The sequence below is a fragment of the Gigantopelta aegis genome, chromosome 10, assembly GCF_016097555.1.
Source record: "Gigantopelta aegis isolate Gae_Host chromosome 10, Gae_host_genome, whole genome shotgun sequence".
In the NCBI taxonomy this organism is placed as follows: Eukaryota; Metazoa; Mollusca; class Gastropoda; order Neomphalida; family Peltospiridae; genus Gigantopelta; species Gigantopelta aegis.
Window position 1 is genome coordinate 64,464,375 of NC_054708.1, and position 23,414 is coordinate 64,487,788.

At 37.5% G+C, this 23,414-nt stretch overlaps 1 protein-coding gene across 1 annotated transcript in view; it reads right to left on the bottom strand.

The window, feature by feature from the left end:
• Positions 1-23,414, bottom strand: part of LOC121384418 (coiled-coil domain-containing protein 180-like) — a 72,513-nt gene that overhangs the window by 41,573 nt on the left and 7,526 nt on the right. The window contains exons 7-17 of the mRNA XM_041514809.1: positions 21,941-22,075; positions 15,233-15,328; positions 14,487-14,650; positions 12,212-12,331; positions 11,148-11,227; positions 9,862-9,950; positions 8,160-8,282; positions 6,304-6,477; positions 5,565-5,680; positions 4,509-4,683; positions 3,205-3,492 (exon numbers count right to left, since the gene is read on the bottom strand). Coding sequence (XP_041370743.1) covers positions 3,205-3,492; positions 4,509-4,683; positions 5,565-5,680; positions 6,304-6,477; positions 8,160-8,282; positions 9,862-9,950; positions 11,148-11,227; positions 12,212-12,331; positions 14,487-14,650; positions 15,233-15,328; positions 21,941-22,075 — 1,560 coding nt within the window. The remainder of the gene's footprint in view (positions 1-3,204; positions 3,493-4,508; positions 4,684-5,564; positions 5,681-6,303; positions 6,478-8,159; positions 8,283-9,861; positions 9,951-11,147; positions 11,228-12,211; positions 12,332-14,486; positions 14,651-15,232; positions 15,329-21,940; positions 22,076-23,414) is intronic.

Consider the following 23,414-nt stretch of genomic DNA (forward strand, 5'->3'; position numbering starts at 1 on the left):
TACCTACAAACATTTTATGAAGATTCATGTTTGTCATTCTTCAAAATGATATTATAAAATACTGAACAATAAAATAACTTTTCACAATGGCAATGTTTATAAAATTTTCAAACGTTTTAACACAAAGCTCAGAGTTTGTCTAGCCTCTTAATGAATAAAAAATTAAAACTGAAGGACATCTATAAATAGAGAATTTTCTTTTGTTAACCCAACTCACACAAAAGCCTACTTTTTGTTCAGTATGGCGTCACAATTTACTATGCAAATTTAACAGTAGTTGGTGATCAAATTTCAAACTTGTTTAGAAATTAGCACTTTTCAGTAAAACAAATTTTGTTAAAAATATGCTATGTCCACAGGAATGAAGGTGAATGCAATATAGTGTGTCCTATCTATAGTCACTGCATGAGTTAAGTTTGTCATCAATAGTATAAATGTTTTATGTGAATGAATGAAATATTTGTTTAATGACACCGTAGCACATTTTAAACTATGGCTATTTTTATCTAATCTAAGGTTAATTCAAATTTTGGTCAACAGAAAAACAGAGAAGAAACCCACTGCCATCACAAATGCTTCTTCTGAAAAGTAGAAAGGGATCTGTTATATGTACTTTCCCACATACTAGTTGTATGGCACTGATTGGGATGGGGGGAAGGGGTGGTGGTAGAAATGAGTCCACTGATGGCGATTGATCCTGCAACCCATCACACTTCAGGTGAAAGCTTGTTTTGTGTGAAATCCTTGATAAAAGAACCTTGACAAGCATACACACGTACACGACACCAGACAATAATAGACAATGAGTTGTCAGATTATAAATAACAATGCACAGCGGCTCATACAATTAGTTTTTTCAAAATAATAACATAGTGAAACACCTCTAAACTGAGACCAAGCAAAAAGTCTGGTTTAAAGAAGTTCTGTTCTGTACTGATATTTAAAACGGGACAATGAAAAATGTATAGTTTTGAGGAAATTCTGGTTTACAGTGGGTCCGGTTTTGAGGAAATTCCGGTTTACGGTGGGTCCGGTTTCGAGAGGTTTTACTTTATTTACAGTTTTGAACATAAATGCATTTAAAGGTTTACAAGATGGCAGTGATGAATATAAACACTTATGACAACAAACAAAATACACCTGATATCATGTCAGACTTTAGTCGATGAGAATTTCATGCATCAAATAAAATAAAAAAATCATTTCATGAATTAGGAAGCACTTTGTGCAATATACATGTATAGTGAAATGGTGACATAGCTTATCAAAACCTGTTAAAATATAACAAATATGATGAACAAGACTATGATTCATAGGCATCTCATGCAACACATTTTATTGAATAATGTTGGGAAAAAAGATGCACAAAGAATTTTTAACAGAAAAAAACACAGTAAGAACTATATTAATCCAGTCTGATTCCTGACAAACAAAAACATATATCAAATGATTGTTTTTGGTATAGAAGAGATATTTAAAACCCACATGCAACATGGGATGACATCAGCATACTTTAAAAGAAAGGGGGTCCCCAGGGGAAATAACTATATATATATATATATATATATATATATATATATATATAACTATATATATATATTAATTTGTATTAGATTTTTTTTTCTTATGTTTTTTCTGTGATACCTTATTCAGGAGGATGAACACTTAATTATAAACAATGAAATAACCTATTTCGTAAAGATTCTACTTTATTATTCAGTGTTATGTGTTTGTTGGTTTTAAGGTGATTTGAGCAATTGAATGGGTGCCAAAGTAAAGTGAGTTGGACTGTTTACAAAAAAATAAACATAATAATTTTGAGCCGTGGCCGAATAATTTAAAGTCCAACTAAGCTCCAAAAAGGAGGTTACCTGTCTTAGGTAAGGTTGCTATTTCATCGGTGATGTTGGACACTTGCTGAGGGTCGGCAGCAGATGTTGACTTTGCGGAATACAGTGGAGTAGTCGGGGCCGCAGACCGCTTGGATCATCTTGTGAAGAGACTTGTTGTTGATCTTCGAGAACAAGGTGGCTTGTCTGTAGGTCCGGTCCCTTTACTAACAACTACTCAGTGGAAGCCGATAAACACCTTGTTATGTAGCTCGAACTGGCTGCCATCCCTCAGTGGTCTCCAGTCTGCGTTGAGATGTCCGCTCTTGAGCTTCATTGGGTCGTCTGTGTCCCCCTTCATGTAAGACTGCAGTTGTTTCCGGATTCCACTGACTGCTACTGTCCAGTCATCTTCCTCATGGGGGATGGTTGGTGGAGCAGGTGGCTTTGCCTTGGCTGGCTGGTTGGTCAGTGATGTCGCCTTCCTCTTGGCCGCCGCAGCAACAACAGACTTCCTGGGCGACTCGTCGGGGGTGGTCGGTAAAGTTGACCACTGTCCCGGAGTCGCCGTGTTGGGGGTCGAGGTGGGAACCAACGGCGGCGTTTGATACATTGCAGTATCAAGCTCGCCGTAGGTAACATCCGTAGTGGTCTCCTCTTCGGTGGAGAAGTGGGGGGTAGCATCGCGGAAGGAACTACCGCTAGGTTTGGTTCCCCCTGTGCCACTCCTGGTGCACGTTTCCTCTTCCTCCTCGTCCTCTTCAAAGGGACCAGATTGCCATACACCAAAGTCACGGAAGCCCGAGACCCGATGTATGCGACCCAGTACTCCAACAATCTTCCGTAGCTTGCAAGCAAGCCCCCCAAGTATGTGTGGGAGGTAACGCGAGAGTACAGTCAGAGATGTCTTGTCGCATTGTTAGCTCAAATCGGAATCGGTAGGTATTGGTTTGCATTCCAATACTGACTCCCACCTTTAGTGAGTTTTAACAATTCAATGGGTAGGCATTAAACCACAGCACAGACTTCTCTCTCAATATCAAAATCCAGTAAACTATATAACACCAGAAAGTTTATATTAAAAGCACTGCACCAACTTCTCTCTCACTAACCACTAACCTACTGTTCTGAACACACAGCCTAGATAGCTCGGGGGTGAGCATAGGACAGAGTACTAGAAGCTTAATTGAATATAAGCACGAAAATAAGTATAAATGAAATAAAATTATATTAGAAACAAACAGTCCAGAATTTTGTTTATCCAGTAAGCTTTTTGTAAAACAAAATCACAGTCTGGATTAATGAGATTCTGCTGTACAAGACCAGAATTAAAATAAAAAAATGTTATAATCATAAAAAAAATATCAAGACTTACCTTATCCGACTGGTATTTTTCTGTGAAAAACTCTGTGTCCTCAATGGATAGGTCACTGTCCAAGCTTTCATCCACACCTTGTTTGACCACAGCTTCATCTTTAGTAACGTCTTCACTTCTAGCATCCACTTCTGGAACATCCTCTTTCGTGGGCTCCTTTTGTGTGCCATCTGCAACTTCTTCTTTTGAGGCATCCTCTTTTTCTGAGCTTTCTGTAGCATCCTCTTCTGTAGCAGCAGTTTCTGGTTCTTCTTTTTCTTTAGCATCTTCTTGATCGGCGTCACTAATCTACAATATTAGCGTGTTCTTACAATCCAGTCACATGTATATAAATAATATCAGACAGAAAAAAATGTTTTATTTAACGATGCACTCAACACATTGTGTTTATGGTTATATGGCGTCAGATATATGGTTAAGGACCACACAGATATTGAGACAGGAAACGCGCTGTTGCCACTTCATACGCTACTCTTTTCAATTAGCAACAAGGGATCTTTTATATGCAATATCAGACAGAGATGGAATATAAAAACAGTCTTTGCCATCAAGGTGAGATGAACATGATTCTCCTTAAATGATGTCAGGCTACCAATCATATGATGTTTCAAATGAAAGTAAATTTTATTTTTTATTTTTTTATTCCTGGCCGATCTATTTGCAGCTCTCCTAAAACTTTCCAGTTATGAGTGGAGGGTAGCTGGATTGATCACTCATCTTTCCTGATGAAGACAGTAAAAATATGGGGGGGTTTTATGTCTAAAACATGTATATGGGGATAATTTAAATTATAGCAATAAAAATGTGTGAAATGAGGAGACATATTTAAAATAGGTACAAAATAGGAAATTTAAAAAGAATAGAAAAATAAATAACATAAACTTCAAATACACATGTATGTAGTGGACTTGGAAAATCTATCTCTCCAAAATGTCTGCAAAAAAGGATTATAAAGATAATTACTATGTAGAAATGCATACAAGAAACACTTAGGCCATCTATGCATGTGCCATTAGATGGAAAACAGCAGGCACATGTGTATGGGGTTCGGGTGTGTGTGTGTGTGTGTGTGTGTGTGTGTGTGTGTGTGTAAATATATATATATATATATATATATATATATCTATAGTTTAAATATATTTTCCAGAGTAGCATGTCTTGGACTCCCACCCTAGAAACTTCACTCACCACAACCTAGACACCCACCTTGCATAAATTCCTGCACACTCGTGTGAAAAGAAAAGCTTGATGTTATTACACAAGCTCCGTGAAAATACAGTGTAGAGTAAAATCTTGGAACCTACATTTGAATCAGTTTTATCCAGCTCGGTCCCACTCTCCGTAGTTTTCTCTGGGAGCTTGTGTCTGTCAACCTTGAAGAACTTGCAGACGGTGTGTTCGTAATCCTCAAGCTCGAACCGCGCCATCACCGGGTAACTCTTGACAATCTCAGTCTGCTTCTTGTGGAACACTTCATAGCTACAAACAAGGACAAATCAAATACTGTAAAGAAGACAAAGTATGGAATCACAACAACAATAACAACAAAACAAAATAACAGAATAAAACAAAAGAAAACCCCACAAAAAACTCGAATATAAGATGAGGAGGAATGACAAATGTTTTATACGAATGGCAGGTACTAACCATAAATTATTACCCATATCGTTAAAAATATCTTGGTACATATTAAAGTGATATGTCCCACTAAAAAGCCAAGTGGGATGTAAAACTTCGACATCATATGATAACGTCATCGATTGGCGCACTACAACCTTACAGGAACGTCAACCAAACAAGTTCAGTGATATAAATTAAGATTGATTATGGGTAATAAATAGAATGTTAAACTCGCTATGATTTGGTATTATGTTTATGTCCCTCATGAAATAATTTTCATTGTCTGTCACTGACTAAAGCTCGCGACAAATGAAAATTATTTCATTCGGGATATAAACATGATACGAAATGGAAGCTTGTTTAATATCCTATAATTACTTTTTAAAACTCCATGGCATTATTTTAATTTTAAAATACATAAACTACCAACTTCCATTAGTGTCTTCCCACTAATACATACTACTATCATTAACCCTGATCAAACAGCTACCTGTTTTCTATAATATAGAAGAATCAGACCTGCCTTAAGAGTCTAGTCTGTGATACTCTGTCAGATGACAATTCAACACAAAGTTTCACTAGATATCCTTATTACGCATACTCAATGGTAACCCAAGTATACAAATTAACATATACTGAATAGTAAATATTTATTACTTATCCTACTTTACATAACATACTGGCACCCACTGGTGTAAATACCAAAAAATATGGATAGGGGGTATTGTACATGGACATACCTCATTCTGATTTTGTCTAGCATGTCAAGAGCTATTTTTAGATTTTCCTTCAAATCCACCTCATTTGCATCTTGTCGCATTCGATCCATTACAATGTCCAGGTTTGCTTCACGTTCCTAAAAAACAACCATGGTCAGAAATAAAACACTGGGAAATGGCAGGTATGTATGTATGTATGTATGAAGTATATGGATAAACACAAGAGACAGTCATCTACAAAGGTTAGAGAGACAAAGATTAAGATGATATGAAAAAATGTAAAAGTTAGTCAAAGAACTCAAAGGAGAGGAAGAACTCCAGGAAGAACAGGGATGAGATATTTTTCAGAGCTTGCCCTTGGTGATCAGAAATTTTCATCACATTATCTCAAAAAATGCAAAACCTATAGATATTTTCCAAACAAAACAACAATTATTATACCAATTTTATTTTGTCAAATAAAATTCACCAGCTGTTCTTAAAATTCGCAATTGGTGAATTTGACGAGTGGCAGAACTAGCCCTGTTTTTACAAGGGAAAATTAGAAACAAAGGCTTTTTATTTACTTTTAGAAAATAATGGTGTCATGAATTAATCTGATAATAGCTGAAATATGCAAAATCACTAAGCTTGGGATGAGTCATGTGTGAAATCACTAAACTAAAGACAGCCATCATGCGTGAAATCACTATCTGAAGATGACTGTCACATGTTGAATAACTAACTTGTGACAAGTGCTATGTTATTTTTGTTCACTGACCTGGTTAAAGTTGTCATGCTCGTGACGAGAATGTTCCAGCTTTTCTTGGAGTATGCGCTCCTGTTTGGCCAAGCCAATTTCATGAACGTCCCACACGTGTGCTGCTCCCTGGGCAAACTTAAACATTGCCGCGATCTTTTCAGTTATCAAGGAATGATGAAGCTCAACATTTTTCTAAGACGATAAAGGAAAACCCCCAGCTTATTTATGAATTATATCCAATATAAATAGTAACTACTAAAAACATGCATGTTCATGAAATATCTTTTATTATTATATACATAGCAATGAAATATATAGATCTACGGAAACCATAAAAGTGATATCCAGTGAAAAGTCATATTTTCAATGTATTTTAGCTACAGTGAAAATATAGAAATCGTATTTTACTTTTTTGTAAAAGTGCATGATTAAATTATCTCCCTTTGTCTTGTTTCTTCGTATTTATGTTTGATGATTACCAATGCATCTGATTGTATTTGAAAAATAAAAAAATGTAATTTAAACAACTGTACCTATAAAAAAGGGATATGAAGTGCAATTACGATAAAATATCTAAAACGAATTGAATACGAAACTAAATAAAGATGACACAATATAGTGTCATTGAGTGTAAGTGTAAGAATTTAACGGCGTTTGATTCTTTTTGTTTTTGTGGGAGTTTTTGGAGGATCGCTTTGTCAGGTATGTTTGCACAGCAGTATTATTAAATAAATGTTAATAAAGATCAGTTTTATTCAAATTTCTTTATAAAAGTCTATGGTCCAGTAAATTTTCTCGAAAAGTTCCATAGGAAGAAATATATCATGGTGTTACATGTTTTCGATAGGATAAGCAAAAGATATTACGAAAAAGCAAAAGATATTGTCAAAAATTAGGAAAGATGTATATAATAAATAGACCATTGCATGGTGTTTTTTTCTGAATACAATTTTTATGTCAATTTGTGATGTGTGAAACCATATTTTCACTCACTGCTTCGCAATTCATGAAAATATGGTTTTCACACATCACTCGTTGACATAAAAATCGTATTTGAAAAAACCCATGTAATAGTCTCTATTTATTTTTTATTTAATTAACACTGGTACAAGCAAAGGACAAAATACCATTTTCCTCTATTTTTAAACTAGTAAATCAAAGTTTTAACTATTCTTTTAAATAATTGGAAATATAGTTATATTCATTATTTATAACATTAATTAAATATTTATACTAGGCCCTGTGTTCATGAAACTTTTAGAGTCTGGACTCAAGACTCTTAATAAAAAGTTTGTTTAAAGTTTATTTTGTTTAACAACAACACTAGAGCACACTGATTTACTAATCATCGGCTACTGGATGTCAAACATTTGGTAATCTTGACATATAGTCTTAGACAGCTACATTTTTCCATTAGCAGCAACAGATCTTTTATATGCACCATCCCAGAGACAGGATAGCACATACCACAGCTTTGATATACCAGTTGTTGTAACGAGAAATAGCCCAATGGGCCCACCAACAGGGATTGATCCTAGACCCGACCATGCATCAAGCAAATGCTTTACCACTGGGCTACTTCCCAACCTAGACTCTTAATAAAGTCTGAGACTTTAACATCATAGCAATGCCATACAAATTGTATATTTATGAGGACATTAGAAATTTGAGTCTAGACTCTAAAGTTTTATAAGCAATGGTCCCGAAACCAAAAGGAATGTTAGGTAGCAAACTTATGAGAGTTAATAACCACATATTTTATTATAACAGCCAACACTGTTATGATTTATATGTCTGTCCTTGCATCGGAACACCAGATTACTTCTTTGTCTAGTGTTGATTTAGAAATTAGATATTTTCATCAAAACACTAACTTCCATGTCTTCCAGACTCTTCTCGAACAGAGCCTGTCTTTCTCCAACCAATGGCAGCATTTCAGTGTTAACAAGCTCTTGAGCTTTCTTCTCGTCACAGAGTCCTGCCGATATCAGTTCTTCCTGAAACAGACAGACGCTACACTGGATAAAAGTGTACAGCATGTTTTAATAGTAGTGATGTTCCAGTGATTGATTATAATTAAAGAAAATTGATTGGTTTGGCTCTATCAATGCGATGATCAATTTTTAAAATGCATAATCCATTGTATGGGAAAATGCTATAATTGTTTGCTGTTGTTATTGTTGTTTTTTTTGGGTTTTTTATCCCACTGCCACCTTTCCATTCTGCTTTGACTTCCATCTCATTTATTCCCGATCTGTCAGCTCCTCTTATCTTTCAACTTCTTTCGCTGTCCACCTCCACATCCCAGTCCTTGTCTCTCCAACTGTGACAGGTGCTTGTCTTTTGTGAGTATCCATGCCACACACCTGCCATATCCCATCTGGCATTGTTAAGAGGCACTTACAATCACCTAGTATGCTCCTCTACTACTGGCAGTCATTAGTTAGTGCTGTGGGTCAGCCCAGCTTTATTAGCGACAGAGAACGAAGATGCCCTTAACTGTAATTGTACCACCAGTTTAGATTATGGAATTGATGCAAATAAGTTTGTTTTCATGCATATGTAAAGAAAAATTATAGTAGTTACTGAAAGTAAAAGTAGCTATTTGTAGGGTCTACTGTGGTGAACATAACAATAAGTGCATGGTGCTTGTAATTCAGTTGATCAGTTGGTGCAAACTGATTGTAACCGATGATGGAATTCCAACTGATTCCCAGCACTATTCATTAGCTTAAAAGCTCAGAATATTGTAGTATAAATTATCATGAGATTTATGAAAATCACAAAAAAAGAGGCAAATTATCATAATACTATAGGATGCAACTAAAAAAACACACATTATCAACACAGTTCATAATTAACAGATTTTTATCCATACAGTTGAAATTTACTTCAATTCAAATCAAAGAGATATGTTTTACTATAACGTGATACAGTTCACCAAAGCTTATGGTAATTTCACTAGGCCACATTGTTTTAAAGATAATTATTGGATAATAAATAGGGATGTTGCACTGGCTACCATTTTGCATCAGATTCATTTCCTCATCAAATAATTTTCATTCCTATTTTGCTGAAGCTTGAGACAAATGAAAATGATTTCTCTCAGAAAATAAATCTGATACAAAATGGAAGCTCATTTAACATCCAATAATGACTGTTCCTAAGGTCAAATGTTTAAAGGATGAGAAAATAAGGTGTGACCCAAAGCAAAAGGAGAACTGTCTTAATCTATTTCTATTTTTTCTTTCTAATAACTTTTTAACCTTAAGTAGTTTCAGTCCATCTACAAATCTATCTAACTCACTCCCAGATCAAGACTGATCGATGCATCAAAGTGAGAAAACGGTATGCAGATGATGAAATTATTGATACGTACTAAAAAAAAGATAGAAATTTATAAGGTGCAAATAATATCATGAAAACACGCTATAACTTGTAATATGTAGACTGTGTACAACCGGTTGTAAGAAAACAATTTCACCCATTATGAAATGTTCACCAGGAGAGATTTTTAATCTTTACAATTTATGTATAAATATATTTCTTACACAAACCTACAGAAAATAAAGCTACCTTTATGCTTTCGAGATGATCTAGACAGTCTTTACAAACGTTCTCATACTCTTCATGTAACTTGCTCATGTGCATCTGGTTCACAGCATCTGTAGGAATTACAAGCAAACAATGACTTAAATTGAGATAATTATACGAGTATGTTTGTGCTGTGTAAAATATATGAAATTAGTTATTAACTGTTCTGAATAATTAAATTTTAATGAGTTTACACTATAAACACCTGAAATATTGAATTTCAGTTTGTGGCAATTTATGTGCTAAGTTTTTGAAGACACCCCCCCCCCCCACCCAAATACCTAAAAAAAGGGGGAGATAACTATCATAAATTGAAGGAAGGTGACCAAAATAAGTTATTAAGAACTCTGCTTCGTTATAATTGCAGTGGTTATTGTATTTATATTTAATTTATCAATAAACTAATCAGAGAAAATGGAAGTACCTGTCAAAATTGTCAAAACATATCAGAACATTATTAAAAAAAAGAAAGAACATCAGTGCCTAGTTATGCACTTTGTTTCATGGCGAGAGTAAGGCTACACAAAAATACAATTTGCATTCCATTAAAAATGACTATTTACAATGAGCAAGGTTAATTCTCACTAGGTGTTTATTAAATGGCATTAGTCAAGAACTCTTAGAGATAAATAATAGCTCTGTTATACATCTTCTATTACATTGTAAAAATCAAGACTCCTTTTTGTCTCCATTACAATTTGTAGCCAATCAGCTGTTGGGATGTTCAGACCAGTCCACTTAGATGGGGGGAAGTGCAATAGGTCAGAGGTCAGAGGTCAGGCCAAATTAAAAAGAAATTACAACATTTATTATTCATTAAAGGCTTTTGTAGGAGATATCGCTGGCACTATAATTTGCAATATCTCCTGCAATATTCTCCAAGGAGATATCACTTCTTTTGTTACATCACTATGTATGATTCAGTGCTAAACCTATCATTAGTGACTGTCGTTCTGCTAGTTAACGAGTCTACCGATGCCAAGTATAGTGACATTCAGCTCACAATACTGACATTGTTTACAATTATCGCAAATGAAAAGAATGATAATGGATGATAAAAAGAATACACCCCTCGTGTCTTATGATACCATAATTTATCAGCACTCGTTGATAAAAGCATGCTCGTGCTGATAAATTATGATATCACAAGACATTCTATATATCCTCTATATATTGCATATATTGTAGTGTTATAATACTTTTTACCAATTGAAATATGTGACAGAGCATGTGCTCTAATTATGCAGACACGTTGAATAAAAACTGACCTAGCTCTGATGTAACTTCCAGCATCTGTTGGTTCCATTTATATATAGCAGTCTTAGTGGAAAGTGGAGGCTTAATCTCCCTTTAAAAAAAACCACACATTCAAATATCTGTCTCTTTTTCATCTGTATACATACATGTATTAATAAACACAGAAATAAAACAATCATCTTAAAGATGAATAGTTATGTTATTATAATATACAATGAAAATTCATATAATTACTAAGATCATTATTTTTGATGTGTGTAAACTTAAAATATAACATATGGTTAGAAAATAATTTAGTACTGACAGAACCACACACACACACACAGGCAGGCACACACTCACACACACACACACACACACACACACACACACACACACACAATTCAATTCAATTCATTGCATATTACCAAACAAACTGGTGTCAGCAGATAAAAACAAACATACATCAATAACAACAATTAATAATAACACACACACACAGACACACCACACAATACACAACACACATACAATACACAACACACACACAATACACAACACACACATACACAATACAACACACATACACAATACAACACACATACACAATACACACATACACAAATACACAACACACACAATATACAACACACACATACACAATACACAACACACACCACACACATATACAATACACAACACACACCTACACAATACACACATACACAATACACACAGACACAATACACACATACACAACACACACATACACAATACACAACACATACACAATACATAACACACACATACACAATACACAACACACACAATACACAACACACATACACAACACACACATACACAACACACACATACACAATACACAACACACACATACACAATACATAACACACACATACACTAGAACACACAGTTCTATTTCAAATATTATATAAACATACTTAAGAAAAGTTTATATTCAGACTTACAAAAATAGTTTATTAAAATCCTATTATTTTGAATTGGCCTGTAAGTGAAGAAGCTCTAAAAACAACAACCCCATTACAATGGCCACAAGGGTAAAATGCAAACGAACCTCAGTGACTCGACCAGGTCAACTCGTTTTGAGTTGAGCATCTGCTGTTCGGCATTCATAAACTGAAGAACTTGTTGAACTCCTGGTGGATTTTCTACATCATCACTTTTCATGAATTCCCTAAAAAACACACACAAAAACATCAAAATTCATAATAAAACATGGTGACATTTAAAAAAGAAAGAAAAGTTTCTTATAATAATATTAGTGTTCTGTTGTTAATATCTTATCTCTACACACAGTTCATTAGTTTAAAGTTTTTGTTTTAATGGCTTAAACCGTTATAATTTATTCCAGGATTTTTGCATTTTTTTTTTACTTTTATTTTCAATAATAGAAATGATGAATCCAATGTTTTCTCTCTTTGCATGAAAGCCCTGTGGTCTAAATTTGAGGTATGGTGATTGTGACCGATAGGTAAAAAAAAAGTAAACAGTACATGTATCTATGCACACGCACAAACAAGCATGCACACACATACACGCACCTCAAACATGTATTATCAAAATTAACTTTTGCCAAGTGTTTTAAAACTGATTGTTTTAAAACAAAAATAAAATAAACTACAATAAAGTTGTTGAAGACAAACAATTTATTCCAGTTGCTCTCCAAACTGTCTGACAATGTTATTTGATTCATTAGTCATATACCTATACACTAAAGTTTGAAAACAAACAATGTACAAGTGAACAAGAATATTTTAAAAATGGTTAATTAATGTCAGTCAGCATTCTGTTGAACAGCAATACAAAACAATTTTCTAATACTGTTGAAATTGTTTTAAACGATTTTGTATCATGGTAACTTCATTTTCTGTCTTATCATTGTGTTGTCGAATTGTAGAACTTAAAGACACTTTTCCATAACATCCTCTTCATTAATAGAACTGAAAAAAAACAATTAATGGTCAAATGTTAAAAATCTAATTAAACATTGATATTTTTAATTAAAAATGTTAAAAACATTTGTTTTGGAAAGTGCTTTATAGTGGAACAACAGAGTAGAAAAACAAAACATAAACAATAGCAACAGATTTATGACAATTTAATTTATAAATCACTAATAATAATACTATTGAAACAAAATTAAAAATCAGATACAAAATGTGAATATTATTTTAAAAAGGAACTTACCCAAACACTGGTCATGCTCAAATTCTTCTTCATTTTGGTTTCTGGAGAAATTGTAACTGAACAAACAGGTGTCATGCAAAAGGACATGGTGAAAATGTGATCACATAAATAAAAACATCATAAGCCATGTGACTAGCAACTAGAAACATCACATACATAACATGAAAGTCAATTTACACTTGACTAGATGGTTATGGTGATTAGTGAAATGGCTTCTTGAGACCGATGGCTCTTGACCAGATTGAACGTTCACAAACATATAATAATATTCAGTTCACTGATTTCGATCAGTGTTCAAGGTTAGTTGTCTCCACTACTGTTAAACATTAAAGATAGTAATAGTTATTATAAACAAGTACATTCTAAAAAACATTATTAAAATATAACGACATTGTGTGCATTTTTCAATTATCTAATTTTCAATTGATATTATTCACAAACTGATACTTTTATCTAATCTCAAGGAATATTTTATTAACATCTTAAGACAGTGTTTAATTAAAAGCTAATAGGAATTTAACATATGGTAATTGTGACACACAGTCTAAAATGACTCGCTGCTTTATGTAGAATACTGTTTTCAATTACCAGCAAAGAGTTTCTAATATACATTTTTTAACAGACAGGACATATGGCCTTCGATATCCCAGTCATGATGTATGGTTTATTCTTTTCTGGTATACTATATTCATATATTTATAAATGTTTGTCTTTTAAACAATTTATAAATAACTTGAGCTTTAACACCCTAAAAATACAGACCTAATATTTTAACAATAAAATTCTACATTCATTAACAAATCTGAATTATTTTTTAGTGTTGACAATTTTTTATTTAGATTAGTGAACACAAATATATGAAGTGAACATTTCTAATTCAGTATAAAGTATACACAATACTTTCACACTTGCAGATTTAGATATAAAGTATGAAATATACAGATTACAAATCTGTTCATTGTTAGTCATAATTTACATGTACAGCATTCATATTTTCCAAATTCAGTTCATCTTTCCGTGCATTAATACAAGATAGATATGAAAGTTGTTGAAATAAATCACAAAGTACTCAAACTGAGCTAAACAACATACCTCCTTATAAGCCAATAAATACATTCACAGAGCGAAGGAAAGAGAAATACCTGAATTTTACGACAAACATGTCCGATTTCCCATGTTTCCAGTCTTCAAGCCGTTTCCTCCATACCATGTGTTGGCTCTTCTCTCTCTCAACGTCAGCAGACATCAGTCTCACGTACAGATCAGCATACGCTCTCTGGTTACTCAGCATAGTTTGGTTTATTTGCTGCAGACAATTGAAAATGCAATAAAAAGACTTATAATTCAACACTTTTGATGCAAGTAAAATATTACATTGTGATAAAGATATACAACAAAATATTCAACAAATGTAATTTGTAAATTCTAAATTTCAAAAATAAATTACCTGTAATAATTATGTACAAAAGTAGCCAGTGTAGTATTACTGGCCTCGGTGGTGTAGTGGTCAAGCCATAAGACTTAAGTCTGGTAGGTACTGGGTTCACATCCCTATACTGGCTTCCACAAAAAGTGGGTTTAACAGCTCAGTGAGTAGATGTAAGGCCACCACACCAAACTTCTCTCTCACTAACAACTAACCCGCTGTCCTGGACAGACAGCCCAGATAGCTGAACTGAGTGCCCAGAACAGTGTGCTTGAATCTTAATTGAATATAAGCAAAACAATAAGTATAAATGAAATGAATATGACCTCCACAGGCAAGATGACCCATTACGGTACAATGGGATGGGGAAATACATCCAGTGCTGCATTAAAGGTGGAGCATACCTTGAGGTGGGCTGTTATGTACATGAACAGATCATAAGAGAAGACAATCTATTCTTACCTGGGCCTCTTTGTCCAAGAATCTTTGCAGGTCAGGAGGCATAAGAAAAGCAATCTTATCAAACTTCTGAGAGTACGTATAAAAAACATTCTGAATCTGTAAACGGAGAGAAAAACTATTATTAAGATGATAATGTTTAAGTGAATCGTACAACAATCCATACTGGTTTTCACAAATCAGTTCCATGAATATATAGAGGATTTGTTATGAGTGTTTTTTTAATGTGGAAAATATCAACTGAGTCTATGTTAATCGGTACCGATTAAATAAACGATGTTGATATTTTACATATTAAAAACCATGAGTAACGAATTCTGTTTATCCTATAACAACTCTAAAACAACAATTTCCATTCAATATTTAGTCAATCACAGTACTAAAATCATCTCCGTCGGTAATATGATGTCATCACGATTAGCACAAATTAGTTTGACCTCATACACTTTAACTAAATCTTATGGAAACGTTATGCTCAGGTATACAGATCTTGTTGGTTTGTAAACAAATGACCCACTGACAGCTACTAGAGATCTTACAAATTTGCATATACCTTTAAATTTGCATACCATTATTAACCTGGTTAAAACACTAAATTATCACATGGGTTTACGACATGGATATCAAGGGTAAGTTATAGGATAAATATTCATACCACCTTAATAACATATCCAAAACAGATATATAGACAGATAGCCAAATGAATTAATTAATGTGTAATAATGTGTCGAAAGTAGGTCGCATGCAGCGTTTGATGATCCTATATGAATTGATAAGGAAAATATGGCCCAGAGAAGGATTTCCTTTAACGTGCAGTAATGTGGAAAAGGGAGAATTGAGGTGTTTTCTCTTTTATAAATACATCACCTGTCCTCATAACTAGTGCATATTCCCTACGATTAGTAGACTGGTTCGAATATCCCAACAGCCAATGGGATGGCTTAGATTCTTCCACTGTGTACCCCTTCCTGTTCCGGTCACGTGACTATAACTTCCTTCTTTTCCCTGAGCGAATCGCACGGAGAACTGGAAGAGGGGAGGAAGGGTGGGAATCATCCCATGAGGACAGGTGATATATCTATAAAAGAGAAAACACCTCAAGTTTTCTCCATTTCTTTTCAACATCACCTGTCCTCATAACTAGTGCAGCATTCAACAGATGGTGGCGGGTTCCGTACTCCAGAGATGCACAAGTCTTCTCCCCATGGACCGGTAGGAAACTGACAGTGGAAGAAAGAAAGTCAACCAAAATTAGCCCATCCTCCAAGCAATGCATAACAACCAATATCCATGCTGTTATTATTGACAGTGGGAAAGGTGGCATCCGTCAGTGGTGTGGATGAACGAAGTCGTGAATTACGAAAAAGGGTCAGAAATTCGTTCTCCAACAAGGAAGTTCTGAATGGTGGGTAAGCGTCACCACCGCTAACTAACTAGTGTTATCCATACAAAAAGTTCCGACACCAACCAGTGCAAAACTTCAGAAAGGTGTGCAAAAACAATTTGTCAAATTAAGTCCTCACTTGTCGATTCAATGGACATCTTGGGGTACAGTCCTGAATCCGACATCAACGACAACGAGGACGACCAGAGTTAACCAGAGTTTGAGCTGCAACCACCGGACCCAGATGATGGAATCCCTCTACATCTACGGTTGATACATCTTGCAGATAGTAGTTCGCGAAGATGGAATCAGTGGCCCAATAACACCCCGGATACGATGCTGGAACCCGGAGTGTTACAATGCAGCGACATAGTAGCGGCTAAGGCATGCAGTTCATGTGGGTTAAGACGCCGACGGTGGAGGTAACCCTGCTGATTGGTAGGCATACAAAATCGTGGATCGTATCCAAGTAGACACTGTGTTTTTAGTAATGTCTTTCAAATGTCTCTGGTTGCAAGAGAGAAACAATTCTCTGTCGATGTTTGCAAAAGGTGGCAGTTCTCTCCAGGTACAGCTTAAGAGTTCAAACAGAACACAACGACAAATCTTCCACATCATGTGAACCCACAATGGAATAGAGTGCTTTAACATCATAGGTGCGAGGACATTGATCCAGAAACTGATTTTTAGCAACAAAGTTCATCAAAAGACCCAGTAAAAATGAAGAGTAGTCGTGATTAAAACGCACCATGTCGACATCCAAAGCATGTATCTCTGACACTCTTGCCGCTGTAGTGAACCCTATCAAGAACACCGTCTTCCTTGTCCAAACTCTAAAGAGGCCTTCGCAGCAGGCTCGTAAGGTGCTTGAGACAAGGCCCTCAGAACTAGATTAAGGTCCCATTTCGGTGGCCGAAACCGTTGAATCTGATCCTTGTGCTTGAAACCCTTGAACATGGAGTTTTCAAAATCGCCGATGTGGTCAAAGAAAACCCCTTCTTCCTTAAACCGTCGAAGATAAGGTCCACGCATGTAGTTGGTACAAGCTTGGATGTGGATGGTGCTGTCTCGACGTGGGATGAAGCAAGAGGCGATTCCAATCCAGTAGCGGTAGAGGATCTGGTGCCACAAGACGTAGAAGGTCTGGATACTAAATTCCACTTGGCCATTTCGGAGCGATGAGAAGTATCCGACAATGGAACTCCTGAAACTGCTGGAGGACTCTCGGTAGCAACACTGGTGACGGGAACGCATACGCATCCAGATTGTCCCAACTGATGGCCAAAGCGTCGAGATCCAATGCGTAGGAATCCAGTACCGGTGACACGTACGATCGGAGTTGACGAATGAAGCATGTCACAGAAAGATCACCAGTTGGTGTCCACAGCCTGTGACACACCCACCGGAATGCTTCTGGGTTGAGCATCCACTCCGTGCTTTGTGGAGTGGATGGTCTTGACAACGTGTCTGCCAGAACATTCGACACCCTTGGTATGTGACATGCTCTGAGTTACAGCGGGATTGCATCTGTCAGCTTGAACAGATGATAGATGAGATCGAGCAGACTGCTGGAATGAGTTCCGCCCTGACGATTGATGTAGACCGCCGCTGTCATGTTGTCGGTCGCTACCATAAGAGTTGCATGGAGCAAGTGCCGACGCCAATGACGTATCGCACTGAACACTGCCAGAAGCTCCAACACGTTGATGTGGAAACTGGCTTCGATGGCAGACCACAGCCCCGATGTCTGACTGTTGAAATGACTTCCCAACCTTCTCGTGAGGCGTCCACAAACAGATGGTCGGTCGCTTGGAATGGCATCAAAGAGACTCCGCCTAAGACGTTTGACGAAATAAGCTATCATTGCAGACAGGGTCAACGGTTGTCGAGAAGGGTTATCATCAGTCGGGGGTTATTCAACGTGATGTACGGAAGGAGGAAGACTTGTAAACGCTTTAACTGCAGGCGACCCCATAGCTGGACGGATGTGCGTTTGGCCGAGGTTCGTGACCGGTAGATCGTTAGACTATCCGCTAGTGGACGACAAGCTCTCCCCGAGGCCCAACGATGGCCGCCTCATGACAGGTACCCCAATCAAGACTTGGGTTGAGGTCAAAAGACCCAGTAGGGTCACAAAGTCACAAATTCGGCCAGAACTTTGGATACCACAGATTGAATCTTGGTCCATCGGGCTGCAGGAACCTGAAGGAGTCCCAGATCAGTACGCAAGTGAATCCCAAGAAACTGAAGATTCTGTGTTGGTAGCAGTAGAGACCTTTCCTGGTCGACAATCCATCCGAGACAGTTCAAGAACTGAAGTACGTAGCTGACTTGGCCCGCTAACTTCGTCTTGTTCTGGCACTTCAAAAGACAGTTGTCCAGGCGTGGGTAAAATGATGTACCCTGCTGATGAAAAACCTGCGCCATTGAGGCTGTTATTCTTGTGAACAGCCAAAGAACTACCGAAATGCCAAAACGGCAAACCATCCACTCGTAATGCACTCCCTGCAGTACGAATCTGAGATACAACTCTGGCGAAACAACAGTGAACGCAGTGAGGATAAACCGCACTGGACCATAGTAAAATAGTTGCGGAAAAAAACACAAAAACGCGTGATGGCAACTGGATAACTTCCGGAGCCAGAGGAAGTAGCGACTGACTGGCAACACCACCGGATGTAGCGATCGATCTGCCGAATATATCGGTAAAATCATCGAACAACCACCGGACCGACACATTCTGTCGTCAACACCAACCCGGTACGCATGTAACGTCGAATCGATGCAGTAGCACAGCTGACTGTGTGGCCCAACAGCAACAGCTGCAAACCGACAATCGACAGGAAACTGGAAAACAGTTTGTCATCAGGCGGAATGTCTGTATCAACCTCGGAGCGAGACATATCGTCGAAGGTTCCATGCGACTAATATTTCATAACAGCAGCAAGGCAAACACACATAGTCATATGAAGTAAGAACACTGTATCCTCAACCACAGATGAGATTGGATCATCATGTGGAAATTCGTCATAAGACGCGCATAAGCAGACCAACGGACAGAAAGGCAGTCGCTAGAGACGGAGACCATGAAAAGGCGTGTCGGAATCCCCGAGGAACCTAGAAGCGAACATCAGACGAAGATCGGTGACAACAGTCCATGAGACCCGTGATAGGCCATAAAGACCAACTGCATGCACGGCTCCGGTGAGACGACTCAGACTGGTCACGAGAAGAGTATGAAGAACACTAACCCGGTGAAACCGCTGAAGTCCCTTCCACAGTAGCCACAGGCGACGTAAACAGCAAAGTAAAGCCACAGGATGGAACGCATCCGGAAACATCAAGACAGGTGAAGTCTAGATAGGGCCAGTAACAGGTGTCGCTGGAACGTCACTGAAACCGCTTTCCGTGGCAGTCATGGAAACAAACGTCTTCTGCAATATCGTTGGTAGCACCGACCTGCAAAGTACCGGCTGTCAATGAACATCCGAAGCAATCATCAGTGTCAGGCCCATCTTGGAATGCGTCGGCAAAGGTAGACGTGACAGAACATGTCGTAAACCGCAGCCAGACAACCCCTCATCGTCATGTAGTCCGCAAATCCGTATCTATAATGGAAGCAGTCGAAGACGCATCTGCTCTCATAATGTGCACACCGGCAAGGTGATTGTCAATAGTGGAAGCCGCAGCTGAACCGAACCGAACCAAACAGTAAACGGTCCCGTCTGGAACCCTCAGAAACTCTGGAAGCTGCTTCAGCCAAAAATCGGGGACGATAATCCATGGAGCCCGTGGGAAGCCGTGAAGATTTAATCACAACATCCTCTGGGGCTGCGTCGGTAGCAATCATGGGAACCGGTCCCTTCTGGGTAGGCGCCGGTGGCCGAGGTAGGGATGGTAGAAGCTCGTAACAAAAGATAAACAGACCTTCATAGTCATATTATCCGCGGTATCTGTATCATCCAAGACGGAACCGTGTGGTTCATTCTCAGGGAAGTCCTGTAAAAGTCTAGCACAAGTATGCCGATCCGCAGTACTTGAAGGTCGTGGAGACCATGAACGGCCGTAACAGGAACCGGAGGGTGGCCGTGAGACATGATTCTGTATACTTCGCAACCGATGACGGCGACTGGAATAATCCGTAGATCGTGGAAAACAGCTCCGTTCACGGCTGCGATGCCCAAAAACAGATGAAGTAGATCGGCGATGATCCGCAGTGGAATCCCTAGGCGGTCGAGACACCGTAGCATCCGTTGGTGCGGTAGCCGTGGTCACTGTAGCGCACACCGTAGTAGACACTGGAGTAGTAACCGGTACCGTCACGGTAGCCGTAGTAGTGGCTTGTAGTGAAGCGATAGTTTCTTGAACCATACTTGGTAATAGTGACTTGAGCAGTTCAGCCACAAACTCCAAAGTCGGCGTAGCTGGAGGGGAAGCCGCCGAAACAGAATCCGATTTCTTAGCCCGCTGAGCCAAGACCTTCAAATAGTTGTCAATTCAGCCGGTCCGAGAGGAAGACAGAGTAGACAATGTGACTCGACATCACAGGGTGACGGACACCCGGGACAGACGTCGTGCGGGTCTCCTCCCGCCAGAAAGTTTCTGCATTTGGTACAGGAACGCATAACTCTAGAAGAGCTAGTATCCGACATTCTCAACAATACTGTAATGAGGATGCAAACACATAAAAATGCACAAATCCGGTAAACAAATTAGACGCCATTTTAAAATGGCGCCCGACAAGGTAACCGGCACACATGACAAAAAAATAAAAATAAAGTGTAAATAACACTTAAAATAAAGTGATTACAACCAAATAATGGTATAACAGCAAGTAACAACATTAAAGAATGTGTCACCACAATAATCGAAACATAAATCCAAAGTAACAAAACAGATGGCTCAGATTACAACAGAGCAAAATAAAGAACGTCCGAACCGCAAGAAGCGAAGGAAAAAGAAGGAAGTTATAGTCACGTGACCAGAACAGGAAGGAGTACACAGTGGAAGAATCTAACCCATCCCATTGGCTGTTGGGATGTTCAAACCAGTCTACTAATCGTAGGGAATATACACTAGTTATGAGGACAGGTGATGTTGAAAAGAAAAGTAAGTTGTGGTGAGGTAGTTATGGATAGATGGATGTAAGGATGAACAGACAATGCCATACCATATAACGACACGTCAAAGATGGCTGAAAAGCCCCACACATTGATCCATCTGTCCACATGGCAATGACAAACACACATCTACCCACATACAGCACACATCTGCTCCCAGCTCACTTTTAAAACTAATACTATAACAGATTATAAAAGTAAGTAAACCATTTCCATCCTCTTGTTTTCAATTCCTCTGAGTAATGTGTCCAGGTCCGTGATCCAACCAAGACGAACTGGCGAATGAGCTTTAACTTCCGCCCACAGCTTGGACATTCCTTCTTGGGACAGTTTTAACAGATCCTGAAAAATACCACCAAAATGCAGTTTTCACATGACAACACAATATTTACAGATTTATAGCAAGTGTGGCCATACAATGTGTGTGTGTGTGTGTGTGTGTGTGTGTGTGTGTGTGTGTGTCTGTCTGTGGTGTGTTGTGATGTGTGTTGTGTGTGTGTTTGTGTCTGCCTGTCTGCATGTGTGTATGTGAGGTAGGTTTGGATGGATAGATGGATGGATGGATCTTTTATATATGAACTTTTTGACAAGACAGGTTAGCATACGACGTAGTGTTTGACATTACCAAGCTTTAATGATGTTGTTCACTAAATGCATTTTAAATTTGAATATGGCGAATATATGTCATTACAAATTTGCCAAGAAGCTTTGTCCCGTGTCCTTTGTGTGTGTAGTTGTGACAGTTGTGGAGCATTATTTTGCAGAACAGTTTTAGGAAATGACAACAATGCTCTCAAATATGAACATGATCACATGATAGTGTATACTGTAATAAACACTGTTAACTACAAATCATGGTTACTTACTTCATTTTCCCATCCCAACCAATGTTGCATGACTGCTATATCAAAGGCCATGTGCTGACCTGTTTGTTGGAAAGTCAGGGCGACCAACCTAATGGAAATATTTTTCCGGAATTTTCTGATATTTTCATTTTTTATACACGCGAACGCCCTTTTCAAAACAATAATTTAAAGCACGCGAAAACACCATTTTCATAAAAGTAATTTTAACAAGCGCGAAAAATGTCATGTTTGACATATATTTACAAAATGACAATACAAACGAGTATATAATTATTTAATTGTGAATTGGAACTTCCCTCCCACTCACCCAAACACACCAACAATCATTAATAGGTTCACAAAAAATCCCTTAAAAACCCACTTAATTAGCAAATATTATATTACATTTTAAGACTCCCACCTACAGATTAGCAATAAACTGACAAACAAACTTGGGACCAGTATTATGTTTAGGTAGATACATAGTCAAATGTGCACTATTTCATCATATGCATGCAGTTGGGTCGAACTGATTTGTGGCGAACTGGTTCGGGGATGAAATCTCTGTTACCCACATTAAGACTGGCTGTCATTCTGCATTACGCTTACATTACTATTAGAGTAACACTTTTGGGGTGCGTATGTAAAAAAATAAAAATGCGTTTTTGTTTTTTAACTAACTCGAATAAAATAACATCGGTAGATATATTAATGTCATGGATGCATCATACATTAGTGGTGGCCCAATATTATTTAGTCAAATGTTGCATATGAAAGCCAATGGAATGAAGACAATTGTGGATTCGGTTTGTTTTGTTTTTGTACGATTGTAGTGT